The 17,179-nt window shown below is 41.0% G+C and overlaps 1 protein-coding gene across 1 annotated transcript in view; it reads left to right on the top strand.

The window, feature by feature from the left end:
* Positions 1–16,959, top strand: part of LOC141069077 (melatonin receptor type 1B-like) — a 204,849-nt gene extending 187,890 nt beyond the window's left edge. The window contains exon 2 of the mRNA XM_073558392.1: positions 12,587–16,959. Within this exon, the coding sequence (XP_073414493.1) occupies positions 12,587–13,455 (869 nt within the window). The 3' untranslated portion in view covers positions 13,456–16,959. The remainder of the gene's footprint in view (positions 1–12,586) is intronic.
* Positions 16,960–17,179: the final 220 nt, after the last annotated feature.

Here is a 17,179-nt window from a genome sequence, read left to right as displayed (position 1 = left end):
TTATGGTATAAAACCATTACGTTAGAAAAAAGAAGCGTAACCCGGGAAACTCAATGCCTTACGCGTTTCAAACCGATTGGTTCACAATCATAGTTCAGAATGTTCCTGTTACAGAACCACTCAGCACCCAGAATATGTTGTGCAGTTATATGTATATATAATAGGTTCCATGTGAGATGCATGTCCCTAATGTATCAGCAGTGTCCGCCCTCCCCCCACCTTTGTAATTCCCACAGTAAACATCGGCAGGCTCCGGCCACCTGCGGCTTTTGTTATGCATGTCTGGCCTGACCCTTGTCTATTGGCCGGCCCTCTGTATCTGTGTGATATATTCTGTGTCCTGTGAGTAAAGTGTTGTCAGACTGGAAATACACGGAGAAGCAGTGATCTTTTACATGCGCCCATGCACTCAGAGGAATTCCAGCCAGCGTCATTCATTCAGACTCCAGCCAATGCAGAGCGGACCTCCGAAAACACGGGGTGGTACTGAAAGAGGTACCCCAGCTTGGAAGACCCCGTTACAGTTCCCATAATCTAAGTAGCCCTAGAAAAAAATATATATTCTTTTAGTGTTTTTTTTAGTTTTCATTAAATAGTTTTTATTGAATTGATTTGTGTCAGTTAATTGACAGTTTATTTTTTTTTTATTTTTTTCTACTGTTAACATATTGTTATTGTCATGTAGATATACAATAATTATTGGGTTTTTTTTACTTCAAGTAAAATGTAAGTTTCCCCACCTTTATTTTTGTGTTTTTTTATTAAATATTATATTTTTAGTAGCAATATTTCTAAATGTTTGTTTTACATTTGCATCCTGGATATACAGTGGGTACGGAAAGTATTCAGACCCCTTTAAAATTTTTCACTCTTTGTTTCATTGCAGCCATTTGGTAAATTCAAAAAAGTTCATTTTTTTCTCTCATTAATGTGCACTCTGCACCTCATCTTGACTGAAAGAAAACAGAAATGTAGAAATTTTTTTGCAAATTTATTAAAATAAACAAACTGAAATCTCACATGGTCATAAGTATTCAGACCCTTTGCTCAGTATTGAGTAGAAGCATCTTTTGAGCTAGTACAGCCATGAGTTTTCTTGGGAATGATGCCACAAGTTTTTCACACCTGGATTTGGGGATCCTCTGCCATTCTTCCTTGCAGATCCTCTCCAGTTCCATCAGATTGGATGGTGAACGTTGGTGGGCAGCCATTTTCAGGTCTCTCCAGTGATGCTCAGTGACTCAAGCTTTTCCAAACAACTATATTTGTTAAAGGCTTGCCTGATGAATTGGATTGTGTAAGTCACGGGTCAGGGTGAGCAACATGGAATGGAGGTAATGGAGCAGCAGAGTGGGTGGCATGGCTGCATGGAACGTGGATCAGAGAGGATCAGAGCAGCAGTGTCTGCAGGAAAGCAGACAGAAGCAAAAAGTAGGAAGCACTAAATAAATCAGAGCCAGATGAGAATATGCATAACACTTGGAGCAAAAAAATGGTTAATAACAGAAATGTATGCAATCTGGGACTTGTAGCAGGCAGATGGTTAATGGCAGGGCTGTATACTTGCAATAGACAGATGGTTAATGGCAGAATCACATGCCTGCAGCAGACAGATGGTTAATAACAGAGTTGCATGACTTTAGCAGACAAATAGTTAATGGCAGTCTTATTATTGCAGTAGACAAAGCGTTATCCACAGGACTGCAGTGATGAATAGATAAAATGGTTATTGCTTGCAGTGATGAGATTACTCCCAGGAATAGCAAAATACGAACAATAATCAAGTATCTAGCTTGCAAAGACATTGGGAAGAGATGTGACTGGTCCAAGATACCTGTAGTAGTAGAGTTTAAAGTGCAATAGCACTAGTAGTCACAGGACTGAGCTAGGAGTTCAATGCTAGTAGTTGAATGAAAGTCAGGAGTGGCAGGAGATAATTAAGCATGTGGCTGGAGCTCAAGATAAGTGAAAGATGATGTAACTTCTGACGAGCACAAGGTGGCTGAGAGCAGTTCAGTTTTTACATTCCCATAGCACTAGATTAGATGGCCCCAATGTGATCACATATTAGCCATTTTCCTGCATCAATAGTATGACTTTAAAAAGTAGTAAAAATCCTAACAAAGATCACCACAGAGCCCATAAATCACCCTAGAATTGTCTCTGTCTTTTCTACAAACTTTGTATAAAACAATAGTACATGTGAATATAAGGTTATGTAAAACGTCTTATCAGACAAATCTGCATTTTTCTCTATTCAAGAGCAACTTCTACTTCTGAACTCATCTCTCACTGTCGAATAACAGCTAAAATAGGAACAAGAAAGGCTGCCAGTACACTAAGATGTCTGAATACACAAGTACAGAAACAAAAAAATGCTGTTATTTCCTAATAAGTGTTTTATTTCACTGCAGAGATGGACTAACAGCTACACTACTCAGTACTGACGTATAATGTCCTCCTTGCTGCTGCTATTGCTTTTGAGAATGATCTACTTGTATGTTTGTTTTTTGAATTGCAGACATCATAGCAGTTGTTTTCTACCCACCAACTCAGAGACAACTAAAAATTAGAGCCTACATAAGGGAAAACTTATGAGACAAATACAGGATAATAGTTACAACAAGGCCAGAAATAAGTCTTATGCCACATGGCCTGCACGCAGACTTAATGTCATGAGTGTGCCACATCCTCCGGGGGGGTTCTGGGGTTAGAAGTTCACTACTTATTAGGAATTACAGATCTTCCATTTAGTCTGTGTGCTTGTGTCCCATATTAAATAAATTTGGTTTTCTTTGGTGCTGAAGAGGTCAATGACTCTTTCTATGATGGTCAGAAACTTGCAACTCCATTGCAGCTGATCTGGTCATTACCTCTTCCTATAAAACCTGCCCAGACCTTCTCTCTCTTGTCAGTGAAAGCTTTGCTTCCTAGCTCCTTGGAGACGCTGTGCTGAATTGGAGGCCGGTATTAGTAACAAAAAGACACAGCAGAGAGGAAATAAAAATAATAAATAGAACCCATGCACCAATATTCATATAATCAGATAATTGTTTTCGAGTCAAATAGTGCATACATTCAATTTTTAAAGACAGATCCTCCTGATGTGTCATACAGATTGAATGGAAACCATTCGATTATTTAGTGTGAACAAACCACTATGTTGGACAAGTCTGTTATAAAGACGGGAAGACTAAATATATATAAAAACAGCCTTTAATAAATCGGATTTGGCAATCGTAAACAATGTGCAAGAAAAAAGTGCCTAAGGCATACCAATAGTTAATACAGAATCACAACATACATATATAAAGATAATTCCTGAGATCTGTCAAAAAAATATTTTAAAAAAACATTGTGCAACAATATAGTACATATGTATAGTTCATATCTTCATCCCGCAAATATAAATGTATATATATATAGATTAACACATATCATAAAAAGTGATATTGTAAATATTTGTACATTATTCTACTAAAATATATCACAAAAAGTGATTCCAACCACCATTAAATTACACAACCCTCATGTAAATAGTACTATATGTGTGTAAATACATATCCATGATATGCCATAATAATCATATCACATGTGACCATATAGCTATAAGGAGCGGTGTGTGACCATTCAGTGATATGTGAGCCGATAAAACCATGTGTTACATACCAGCGGTATAATGACAGCCTCTTGCGGTAATGCCAGGCACTCCCCGACGTGCGTTTCGGTACCAGCGTCCTTCGTCAGGGAGGTTTATTAAAGGCTGTTTTTATATATATTTAGTCTTCCCGTCTTTATAACAGACTTGTCCAACATAGTGGTTTGTTCACACTGATTTGGAGGCCAGTGTTGCTACTGGAGATGGTTGCATGCTGTTTTTCGGTGTATGCCTTCCTCATTGTCCTATTCCCATTTGGCTAGTACATTAATATTCTTCCCTACATACCTATTTACCTTTGGCGAGTGTTTGTATGTTTGTTGCTTTCTGCTATCCCTGTTTTGTCTTTCTGTATTGTTTGCTTTATATTTTTGTCCCAGGCATCATGGGGTGGAGGAGGGGATAGATCAGGGTTTAACACGAGCATAGTAAGGTCGGAGACTCAGGCCTCTCTACCTTCAAGAGTACCCCTGGGACAGGGATAGTCCCAATTCCAGGGACAGTTTGATGCTACTCTTCCTTACAGAAGACCGTCACAGCGTTACACTTAACAGCTTATTCTGAAAAGTCCCTGGAATAAATATGCTATATTCTGACCCTTAAGGCTCCTAATTAACTGTGTTTTCAGTCTTTATGAACTCAAATGATATCAGGCAATGGGGTTGTCTGAACCCCCCTCCCCCCAAAAAAAAAAGTTATATTAATATTTTCAAAGCTATTAGACTAGTTTAATCTGCCGTATAGGTAATGCAAACAGATTTTTTTGCTCTCGACACAGAAGGAAGTGCAGTGACATGCTTCTGGAAAATATGAGACACGGTAAACATGTAGCGCTGCCATCTATCCGCATTTAAGGGTCATCAGGCCGCACATACTCTAATAATTTTGTATGAATTATTGATTTGTTTAGCTTGTAGAGCAATTCAAGATCAGTGACCGGTGTCATTTGGGTGCAGATTTATATATTTTGCATAAATACAGGATTTTCATGGCAAAAATTCCACTTTACTGACATCTCAAAGGGAAAACATTGCCGGCGGCACGAGCCAAAGAAACAGGCAAATAATGTCATACTACTGATGGACTAAAAATCTCGATATGACAATCAGGCTGAGACTTGTGGTTCAGCTGCAGCACAAACGTAAGCTTCCTAATCTTGATTTACTCTCTGTCACCTCCTTCTGGTGATACTTGGGTACTGTTATGAAAAATGTTTTGCTAATAAGTCTGGGAATAGTTTCTCATGCTTTTGAGATAATTCAGCCTGACTGTGATTATAGGAAGGGGCTGATCCCCTAGCAAACTCAAATTGTCAGTTTTTTTTTTTGTTTTTTTTTTTTAAATATGTTGGTATTGTGTGTCCATGTTATTTAATATTATTTTTGCAATTCTTTGTTTACAATTTTTTTTTACCATCTAAGGTGCACTTTTATAATGGGCAGACTTGGTTATTAAGCCCATTGCATTGGAAATAAATGGTACAGATTTAAAGGAAAATCTGCAGTCGGAGCTTTTGATGCAAAATTTGACATCATCTGCGACAAAGCATTATAACGTAGCACCCTGGCTACCTGCAGTCACCACTAGATAGAGTTTACTACTTATTGTGTTGTTATTGAGTTCAATGTATACAAATACAAGTGAGCTCCCTCTAGTGGTGGCTACAGATAGCTAGAACATTTACCTACACAGCCATTAGAGACTTCCCAGTATCGAAGGGAGAAGACAAAACATATTTTTACCATTCTGTTCTACTCTGATTGTACATAAACAGTGAGCTTCACTGTATCATGGAAAACAACATTATTTCTAGCCATTATATGACTGCATTTTTCATCCGTCCCCCCCCTCCCCCCTGCAGGCTCTATCAATAATTTTCAGTTATGTCTAAGCTAGATATCTGCTTCAATGTCTCATATACACAGCATACACAGACATGTGGGATTCCTGATCTCCTGTCTTTATGTAGCACATTCTCAGATGTAGCAGCCAATTGAAGGCCATTATAAAGCAGTAGTGAGCAGTGTAGACATGAATCCAGCTCTCAGATGTAGCAGCAAATTGAAGGCCATTTCACAGCAGTGCTGAGCAGTGTAGCCATGAATCCCCAACTCTCAGATGTAGCAGCCAATTGAAGGCCATTATACAGCAGTGCTGAGCAGTGTAGCCATGAATCCAGCTCTGACGTCAGATAAAATGCTTACTATAAAGCAGCAGCAGGTGTTTGTGCCTCTGTCTCTCCCTTTAACTTTGCTTCTCCTCTTCCTCACGCCCTTCTTTATAGATGATCCTAGGCAGCTGTGATATGATTCCTCAGTAAGTTGGCAGTCAATTTTACTTTGATTAGGCTAGATTTTAAAGTTTTTTGAATGGGTGATACATTCAGAAGGCAGGAGGGAGACCATACATCAATAAAGTAGCAGATTTCTCTGACAAAATGTATAACAAAGATTATCAAAGCTTAGCAAAAATTCTCAAGTTTGTTCACATCATTGATTTATTACATGTAATAATGCCAGAAATTAACTTCTGTTTATTTTAACGTGCCGTTGGAATACAAAAATACAGACATTTCTTTTTTTTATACTGTTTAATACAATTTATTAAGTACATTTATTCTGTGGGTTAATCCGATTACTGTGATACCAAACGTGTGAACGTGTGTAGTCTTTGTTTTCAGTACTTAAAACGTTTTCACGTAATACAAGCTTGTTTTCTTTAAAAAAAATGTATCAAAGGATGGAAGAAAGGTTTGTGGGTGGTTCCTGCGCTTGCCGACAGTTAATGAGACGTATATCCCAGGATATAAAGTGAAATGGTGGTTTATTCTACGCGTTCATATCTTGTGGTCTTTCCTGATGAAGAACTCATTTGTACTTTGAAACGCGTAGAATAAACCACCATTTAGTTTTATATCCTGGGATATACATCTCATTAACTGTTGGCAAGAGCAGGAACCACCCACAAACCTTTCCTTCCATCCTTTGATGTCTTATGGTCAGTTGCTGACCCGTGGATCTGCTGCAGCTGATATTCCGTTTGACATGCTTTTTGAATATGTCTAGAAGGTGAGTGTAATCTGGTTTTACCGCTTGTCATATCTCTCGGATAAGACCCTATTTTTGCGCTGATCTCTCCTATAGCTCTGTAATTTAAAAAAAATGTGCACATTCTTATCTTTGAAGGAAATTTTGTATCACTTTTAGGGTACATATGATTTAGTGACTAATTTTATGTATTTTTCAGACACGATGTGCTGTGATTTATAATGATGTGTCAATTTTTTTTAGACTTATTTTATCGCAGGACCTTAGTACCATCTATTCTATTATTTCTAAACACTGTTTTTTGGTGATTCTTTTGTCTCCCCGTTCATGCTGCACCCACACACAAATGATACACCATTTGACCCCTTCAGCAAGAAAATAGCCAAACAAACCACACATTCACAATTTCATCACAAAATACAGTTTAAACATTAATTTTCAGAAACCTGCAGTAAGGAAAAATGACCTGCAGGTGGCACCACAGTACCCCAAAGCACACTACCAACACATTTGTAAACATGCACTGCTTTTTCAGGGATTACTTTGCCCCACACCACACATGATACACCATTTGAAAGGTAAACTTGCTCCCTTCAGCAAGAAAACAGAGAAACAAATCACACATTCACGATTTTATCACTAAATATAGTTTAAACATTCATTTTCATAAACCTGCAGAAAGACACAATGACCTGCAGGTGGCACCTCAACCAGAAAACATTTTTTGGCCCCTACTTATCAAAACAATTTATTGTATTACCAATCTACATATATAACTACCTGTCTGTGTTCATCATCAGCTCATGGAATACATTTACATTTGACCAGCTTGCTTTTTCTGAAATTGCCTGCGCCCCCCGATGACCAATGTGTGAAAATTATGGCATCTCAAAGGTTAAAGTGGAAGACCATCTATCAATCACTGCCAAGCTCCCACACTTATTCGCATGGGCATAGCTTCTGAGACAGCTTGATCCTTCTGACTTAATTGTACATCATGGAGCGTTTAGGAAAGACAATCCATGCAGTGGCGGATCTTAATAGGGGCGGATGGGGCGGTCGCCCGGGCCCAAGGTTTTTTGGGGGCCCAGGGCAGGGGCCAATCCGGTCGGCATCTGTGTGAGCCGCCGCCGCCCAGTGGCGTAGGAAGGGGGTTGCGGGGGGGTGCGGGGGGCGGGCCGCCCCAGGCGGCACGTGTGTGGGGGCGGCGCAGCACGGCAGGAGCAGAAATTCCTCCTCTCTGTGCTGTGGGACTCGGGAGAGAAGCGTGGAGGCGGCCGGCCGAGGCACAGTGAGGAGAGAAGAGGACTGAGTATTAGCAGGAGATTTTGGCAGCGGCTAGCGCAGGTGGGTCACAGGTCACTCACCATTTGGGAGGAGGATGCTCTGCCTCTCCCCAGCCTCCCTCCATGCTCAGTCAGCTGCTGAGCTCTCCCTGCAGGCGGCTTCCTTCCTCAGTGTCACACAGAGTCACTCACACACACAGCAGCCAGGCAGTCGCAGGCAGCCTGTGTAAGGTTGTGTGCACTCACTGCGGATTTTGCTGCGGTTCCGCAGCGGTTTTTGACATGTCAATTCTTTCTGCGGATTCTCCTGCGGTTTGCCATCTCCTCTATTGAGGAGATGATAAACCGCAGGGCAAAACCGCAGAGCAATCCGCAGGTAAAACCGCAGGTGTTTTGACCTGCGGTTTCACCTGCGGATTTTACAAAATCCGCGCGGATGAATCCGCACCTAATCCGTAGCGTGTGCACACAGCCTAAGTGTAACTTATATGTTAACACAAAAAAATGGAGTGAAAGTCCAAAATATTTTAGAAACGTAAGAAATTTATTTGAGGAACAACCCCGTTATCCCGTGCTAAAGTGCTTACCCATCATGTGCTCCAGGACAAGTGCAGCGCCGCCACCAGCGCAAGTGCAGCGTGGCAGCGCTGCACTTGTCCTGGAGGCTGGAGCACATGATGGGTAAGCACTTTAGCACGGGATAACGGGGTTGTTCCTCAGGGTGCGCACCTGGGTTCTTCCCTACACTTTGTGTCCCGGTTTTATGGCCCATCATTACAAGAAGCACTTGGCTCCTTTTCACTTAATATTATATGGACAGGACAATTAGCAGCTGATATTACCCGATTCCTTCATTGTAGATGTTGATTATAATTGTCAGTACGATTTTTATGTATAATAAATTTCTTACGTTTCTAAAATATTTTGGACTTTCACTCCATTTTTTTGTGTTAACATGTTATGTGGGAGTGTCCATTATCGATCCCCTTTGAGACATAATTTTACAAATGGTGACTCGCCTGGGGTACATTGCGAATTGTTCCATTTGGTATTGTTTTATATATATATATATATATATATATATATATAAAGTGTAACTTATACTGCGGCCAGGGGCAGAGGAGGCGGCGCTGAGCCTGCACATTACTGTCTGTGCTGCGTGGGAGCACTGTCGCAGGCAGTGTGTCAGAAATGAATGTCTGTCTGTGACTGTGTGATTAATCATTAACATCCCTAACCAGTAGCCGGCCAGGCCGGTACCCCCTCCCAAGCACGGCCATTTTATTCCTTTCCAGACCCCGCATCCGAGCAGGCCATTCACCGCCCGGGGGGCGCCAAATTCGGGAACAGCCGATTTAATATTATTTATATTGTTTGACCATACAATACAATTTCTTGTGAGAAAAAAGTAATTTTTCTTTGTTTTTATGGTCTAATAAATGTTACAATTTGTATACCTAAAAATCAGCATATGCAGTGTTTTTGTGAGAAGAGCCACAAAATTTTGACAGAAAATGTTTTCCTGGGAAGTGGGGTACAGGGGCCCAGGTTTTATGAACAGCCCCGGGCCCATAGTCCACTTAATCCGCCACTGAATCCATGCATGCAGGGGTTAATGTCTGAATAAAGGACTTAATGCAATAAAGGACTCTCTCACTCTGCTGCGAGTGTGAGCCCAGTGTCATTTTTCTGTGATGTGATTCTCCTGCATGCAAGAATTGTGTTACAGGTGTGGAGAAGATGGAGAACTTAATTTCTCTATCTTCTCCATTGTGTGAGTCGATGTATATCGGACTGCACTCGGAAGACATCGGAGTGCAGTCCGATGTTTTGCATGCACCCATAGTCTTGTATGAGCGCACGTCGTCCTATATAAGGTGCCAATCGCAGTATGCAGCAATTTTTTTTTGCTTATTCCGACTTTGCATGAGAAATAAGTGTTAGTCGGCACTGCTCCATAGTGTAACATTGGGCCCAGTGCTATCTGATGAAACATCGCATAGCACTCGTCAGAGTTACATGCTGGCCCCTCGCCAGTGTGAGCGAACCCAAAGAGAAATACTGTGAGCAATAGGAAAAATGATGTATAAGCCTAAGTGAATTTTATTATTGACAAGGAATCAATATTCTCATAAATCCCTCACTATGTAGAATCAATAAACTGCAAGATTGTTGTGCTCCCCCCGCAGAGGCGTAGCTAGGGGTTGAGCTCGGGGGGGCAGGGGGCGAAAAATCTGAGTGGGCCCCTAACCAGTAACCCTGATTACAACTCAGGTGGCGAACCCAGTGGCAGTAGCTCTGGGTGGGCCCCCTCAGAGCAAGGGGCCCGGGGCGACCGCACCCTCTGCCCCCCTGATAGCAACGCTACTGCTCCCCCGGCTTCTAGCCTGTCATAATGAATTATATATGCAGTATTGGTTGCTAATAGTGCTGGTCTGGGCGTTATTCTCTGGAGCTCTTATGTTATATAGACGTGATGAAAATTTGTGAGCCCATCGGAATTGTTCATGTTTTTGCTAAATTTGACCTAAAATGACAGATAGTTGTAGACAAAGAATGAAAGCAAACAAACGGGTCAAGAATATTAGATTTTGTCATTTTTTTGTTATTGAGGACAATGATTTAGCATTACATGTCTGTGAGTGTCAAAAGTATGTGAACCTGTGCTGCCGGTATCTGATGTGACCCCCATTGTGCAGCATTAACTCCCATCGAAATGATTCCAGTAAACGTTCTGCACATCGGCTTGGAAGAATCACAAATCATGTATTTTTTCAAAAATGACTCTCTCTAATCCCTCCTGTTATAATACAGATATATCCTTACTTTCTGTTGCTTTGACCCATCCCAAGAAAAAGTGATGAGAGATAGTAATTTTTGAAAAATACATGATTTGTGATACTCTATCAGGAGATGTTTATGAGGTCTCTGTTTTAACCCCTTAATGTCCAATGACGGACACAGTCCGTCATTAGACATATCCCCTGCTTGGATGAGGGCTCCGGCGCTGAGCCCGCATTAAGCATGCCAAAAGTTTAAAAAAAATGTTTAAAAATAAAAAAAAATTAAAAAAACCTAAAAGTTCAAATCACCCCCCTTTCGCCCCAATCAAAATAAAACAGTAAAAAAAAAAATCCCACATACACATATTAGGTATCGCCGCGTTCAGAATCGCCCGATCTATCAACAAAAGAAAAGCATTAACCCGATCGCTAAACGGCGTAGCGAGAAAAAAATTCAAAACGCCAGAATTACGTTTTTTGGTCGCCAAGACATTGCATTAAAATGCAATAACGGGCGATCAAAAGATCATATCTGCACAAATGTGGTATCATTAAAAACGTCAGTCCGGCACGGAAAAAATAAGCCCCCACCCGACCCCAGATCATGAAAAATGGAGACGCTACGGGTCTCGGAAAATTGCGCAAATTTTTTTTTTTTCAGCAAACTTTGGAATTTTTTTTTCACCACTTACATAAAAGAGGACATAGACATGTTTGGTGTCTATGAACTCGTAATGACCTGGAGAATCATAATAGCAGGTCAGATTTAGCATCTAGTGATCCTAGCAAAAAAGCCAAGCAAAAAACAAGTGTGGGATTGCACTTTTTTTGCAACTTCACCGCACTTGAAATTTTTTTCCCGTTTTCGAGTACACGATATGGTAAAACCAATGATGTCATTTAAAAGTACAACTCGTCCCGCCAAAAATAAGCCCTCACACGGCCATATAAACGGAAAAATAATAAAGTTATGGCTCTGGAAAGAAGGGGAGCGAACAACGAATGCGAAAAATAAAAAAAAGCTCCGGTCATTAAGGGGTTAAAAAGTTTTGGCCACTTTCCTTATTTGTGGTGTCATTAGAATACAAATGTGTCCTTTGTTTCTTTTTCTTTCGGTGACCGATATATCCCAAGAGGAGTGATGAGAGAGAGTCATTTTTGAAAAATACATGATTTGTGATACTCTATCAGGAGATGTTTACGTTTATGTACCTAAATGCAGTCACTCGGTAATGGTGATGTGCATTGGAGTCTGTAGATGATTTTTCTAGCATGTTGTGAATTAATTTGTGTTGGGAGAAATTGATGCCCTTGACAAGATTTACGGCAGAGGTGGGGAATCTTTTTTTCTGCCAAGGGCCATTTGGATATTTATACCATCCTTCGGGGGCCATATAAACTCTGCCCACAAAGTACATCCTGACTCTGGCACTGGTGTCAGGACGTAATCTTTCATTGCATGCCCTTCAGTGTTCAGTAGTGAACACTGCATGTGTGTGCTCACAGAGCAAAAAGAAACTAATGAGCTGGTGGCAATCAAAATATAACTCCCTGACAAAGTACTGTTGTCCCTGAGAATCTGCCCGGGGGCCGGATTAAAGGTCATGGAGGGCCGTAAATGGCCCTGGGGCCTGAGGTCCCTCACCCCTGATTTACGGAAAGGTAATGGTTGACATGTGAGATGACAATATTTGTACCAGCACTTCCTACATTATGTGTAAATTAGCTAGGCTTAGATCATTTTGAGCTGATCAAAGAACCTTTAGAAGATAATTGATTGCCAGTTGACTAACCCAATGTCTTCTCTTGCAGGTAATGCCTTTGTCGTCAGCTTGGCCTTTGCAGACCTGGTGGTGGCCTTTTATCCCTATCCACTAGTCCTGGTGGCTATTTTTAAAAATGGTTGGGTTCTTGGAGATATCCATTGCAAAGTGAGCGGATTTGTCATGGGTCTGAGCGTCATCGGATCCATCTTCAACATCACAGGGATTGCCATAAACCGGTACTGTTACATCTGCCACAGCTTCGTCTACGACAAGGTCTTCAGCACTTGGAATACAATATTTTGCGTTTGTCTAATCTGGGTCCTCACTGTTTTGGCCACAGTCCCAAACTTTTTTGTTGGCTCTTTGGAGTACGACCCTCGGATCTATTCCTGTACTTTTGTTCAGACTGTGAGCACATCATACACCATCACGGTGGTGGTCATCCATTTCATTGTTCCCATCACTGTGGTCACATTTTGCTATCTCCGAATATGGATTTTGGTCATTCAAGTAAGAAGAAAAGTCAAATCGGAGACAAATCCAAGGATGAAACCTAGTGACTTTAGGAACTTTCTAACGATGTTTGTCGTTTTTGTCATTTTCGCTTTTTGTTGGGCTCCTCTGAACCTCATCGGCTTAGCTGTGGCCATCAACCCTAAGAAGGTGGCGCCCAAAATCCCCGAGTGGCTGTTCGTCTTAAGTTACTTCATGGCTTACTTTAACAGTTGCCTTAATGCTGTGATTTATGGGCTTCTAAACCAAAACTTTCGTAAAGAATATAAAAAGATTTTAGTATCTCTGTGGACGCCAAGGCTTTTCTTTCAGGAACTCTCCAGAGGAGGAACTGAGTGCCCGAAGAGCAAACCTTCTCCTGCCCTGAATAACAATGAACATATGAGAATTGATACCGTCTGACTCCACTGTGAATGACAGCCATTGAACATACACGTGCCAGCATTTACTTGTTTTACGTTGAATTTATTTTACTGCAGATTTTTTTTTTTATCTCTAAAGGAAAAAAGAACCTAAAAAAATATTATTTTTACATCCTATAAATGTACAAATTGTTTAAATGAACTGATGAAATTACTGGATTATATATTTATTGTGTGGAAAGCATATGGCATAGTCCTTTTAATTTAATTACTTAGACACTTTTCCTGATATATCTTTTATCAAAGACTTATCTTTTAATACTGTGACACTGCTTTGAGATGGAACTGACATTTCTCAAAGGGCATCTATCTGTAAGATCAACCCCTAACCATATATATGGGCACACAGGTCTTTGAAATGTAAATACATTGACACTTTTAGATCTTTTATCTGTTGCTACATTCCCAAGTAGTTAGCATTTTAAGTCATATGGAAATTGACGTTACGTGCTCTGGGCATAACAGAGCTCTTAAGTAATAACTGCCTTCCCAGGTTGCTTGCCTGCCTAGCACCAGCCACTTTAGCTTGATTGATAGCTCACTGTCTGTGTGATGTAAGGCAAGAAAATCAGCCATTGGGAAGTCAATCAAGATATAGAGGCTGATTCAAGGTGGTGTAATAACCTCAAGATGCAGGGGTTCGGGAAGAGCTCTGTCATGTCCACATCAGTTAATGCTTTATTTGCACATGAATTAAATGTTAATTACTTGGAAATGCAGCAACAGATATAATATATAAAGGTGTCAATGGATTTACATTTCAAAGACCTGCGTGACAATTTATGCAGTTTTTGGGTGGAAGGGGTTTCATGCAATATTTCATGGGCAGTACATGTAAATTAGCGTTCTCTTCCAGAATGGAAACTATTTGCCTACCTGCCAGCGCTACCCTGTATGTCAATGTCCATTAATAATCATTGCGACAAGACTAGGGATATAAGTCAAGCTAGACAACTTTCTACAGACATCTGTTTCAGGGAACTTGAGCCTCTTCTGAGCAGGGTTTGATTGACTGAACAATATTACCTTTCAATAGCTTTGGAGGGACTGTCTCTCCCTAAGGAGAGGCATTGAGTATTCATTCCTATTGGCAGCGCTTTATAGAATCCTAGAATGTAAGAGTTGGAAAGGACCTAAAGGGTCATTGTGTCCAACGCCCTGCTCAATGCAGGATACACTAAACCATCTCCAACAGATATCTGTCCAGACTCTGTTTGAAGACTTCCATTGAAGGAGAACTCACTACCTCTCGAGTCAGCCTGTTCCACTCATTGATCACCCTCACTGTCAAAAAGTTTTTTCTAATATCTAATCTGTCTCCTCTTTTTCAGTTTCATTTCATTGCTTCAGGTGTTTCCATGTGGAAATGAGAATAATGATGATCACTCTACACCAGGGATCCCCAACTACTGGTCCGCGGCCCAGGACCGGGCCGTTGTGGTTCTTATGCTGGTCCGCGGCGCTGCCGCAGACCATCACTGAACATTGACATTGTTCTCTGCGGCAGCTCAGAGAACACTGCAAGTGCCTGCCCTGGCACACAGCGTTCATCATCTGAATGCTGTGACGCGTGTGTGGTTGCAGCCGGGAACGCACTGACCCCGTTATGTGTCAGCGCTGTCTGTGGGCTGAGAGCATGCACTCTGTTCTCCCGCCCATGGCCCTAGTAACACTGCAGCCACAGCTCGACTGGAGCAGCAGTGAATAAAGAGAGGAAAGGAGGTTTTTTTTTTTCTTTGGTATGTAAATCAGTACTTTGTGTGGCCATCATACTATATATGGGGGATTACATATGTGGGGCCATCATATATATGGGGGTTATATGTGTGGAGCCATCATGCTTTATATTGGGGATTACAGGTGGAACCATCATACTATGTACAGTAAATGTCATAATTAAATCATAAGTATGCACTAAACTCCAACCCCCTCCATAACCCCGCCCTATATGACCAAAGCCCCGCCCCTGCCCCACCCCACCGGGCCATGGAAGAATAGTCTTCCTTAAAGTCGGTCCCTGGTGCAAAAAAGGTTGGGGACCACTGCTCTACACTGTAACAGCCCTTCAGATATTTGTAGACCGCTATTAAATCTCCTCTTAGCCTTCTTTTTTTGCAAGCTAAACATTCCCAGATCCTTTAACTGTCCTTGTAGGGCATACTTTGCAGTCCGCTCTTCTCTGAACTTGCTCCAGTTTCTCATTTTTCTTTTTAAAAATGTGGTGCCCAGAACTGGTCACAGTATTTCAGATGAGGCCTGACCAAGGAGGAGTAGAGGGGGATAATTACTTCATGTGATCTAGACGCTATGCTTTTCTTAATACATCCTAGAACGGTGTTTGCCTTTTTTGCTGCTGCATCACACTGTTAACTCATGTGCAGTCTGTGATCTATTAGTATACCCAAGTCTTTTTCACACGTGCTGTTGCTTAGTTCTATTTCTCCCATTCTGTAGATGTAATTTTCGTTTTCCTTGCCCAGATGTAGAATCTTGCATTTCTCCCTGTTAAATACCATTCTATTAGTCGCTGCCCATTATTCAAGCTTATCTAGATCCTTCTGAATCCTTTCTCTGTCTTCTCTAGTGATAGCTATCCCTCCAAGCTTTGCTTTTGCAAATTTGATTAGTTTACCTTCATATCCCTTATCTAAGATCATTTATAAAAATATTGAACAACACTGGGGATAGGACATGGGGAAAAAATGTGCAAATGTTTAAGTTGCATAGATAGCTTCCTTGCTCCTGAAGGAGATCTAAATTGCACAAGCAAATTCTCACTAGTGTCACCAATTGGAGGGTGCTATCCTGTAAGTCAATGTCTGACCATCAAATGAGCCATCAGGTTATAGATGGTCCTAACTAAACAGCTTCCAGAGATAATCTTAAATAGTAGGACTTTAAATAGCTAAAACTGGTCATGTAAATTAGCTCCCCTCCAGAAGGAAGAAAATTATCCCTACCAGATCTACTCATCTGTAGTCAGCTGTTTCAGAATTCTCGCCCTACACAAGTACAGAGCAAGGTAATGAATGACTGGATGAGTTGTCTCTGATGAAAGTCAAGTATCACAAAACTGCTGTATACACATGGGTGTCTAGTATATCTAATATGAAAAGATTCTCTTGCAACAGGCTGCCGCGAGAGGTGGAGAGTCCTCCTTCAATGGAAGTCTTCAAGCAGAGGCTGGACAGTCATCTGTCTGAGATGGTTTAGTGAATACTACATTGAGCAGGGGGTTTGGACACGATCACCCTGGAGGTCCCTTCCAACTCTAACATTCTACAATTCTATTATTTTTCCTTCTGGTGGAGACAAAATTTACCTATATTTTCCCATGGAGAACTGGTCCATGTACCAGCTCGGTTGCCTTAATGAGGACCTTTTACCTCTCAAAAAAATGGTCATAGAATGTTTCAAATATAATTGGCGTGCACACTCTTGCACTGTTTTTTCATTGCATCTAAAATAAATTTAATTAACAATATTCTAGCGTTTGTGTCTGCAGTTCTAATGGAATAAGAAGCCAGCGCTGTCCATGGTCAGCACGCAATACATACAGTGCATATATACATATTGATTTCTAGCTGTACTTTAAAATGAGACATTTAGCAAACAATTGATCAATTCTTTGAGCCACCGCGCCACGTCACAGCATTCTCATATGGGGCAGTCCTGCTCTACGTTTTTTTTATATACACTGTGCC

The sequence above is a fragment of the Dendrobates tinctorius genome, unplaced genomic scaffold (assembly GCF_039654945.1).
Source record: "Dendrobates tinctorius isolate UK_male_01 unplaced genomic scaffold, ASM3965494v1 ptg000256l, whole genome shotgun sequence".
Taxonomy (NCBI): Eukaryota; Metazoa; Chordata; class Amphibia; order Anura; family Dendrobatidae; genus Dendrobates; species Dendrobates tinctorius.
The sequence above is the reverse complement of the archived record's forward strand: the minus strand, read 5'-3'. Positions and strand labels throughout refer to the sequence as shown.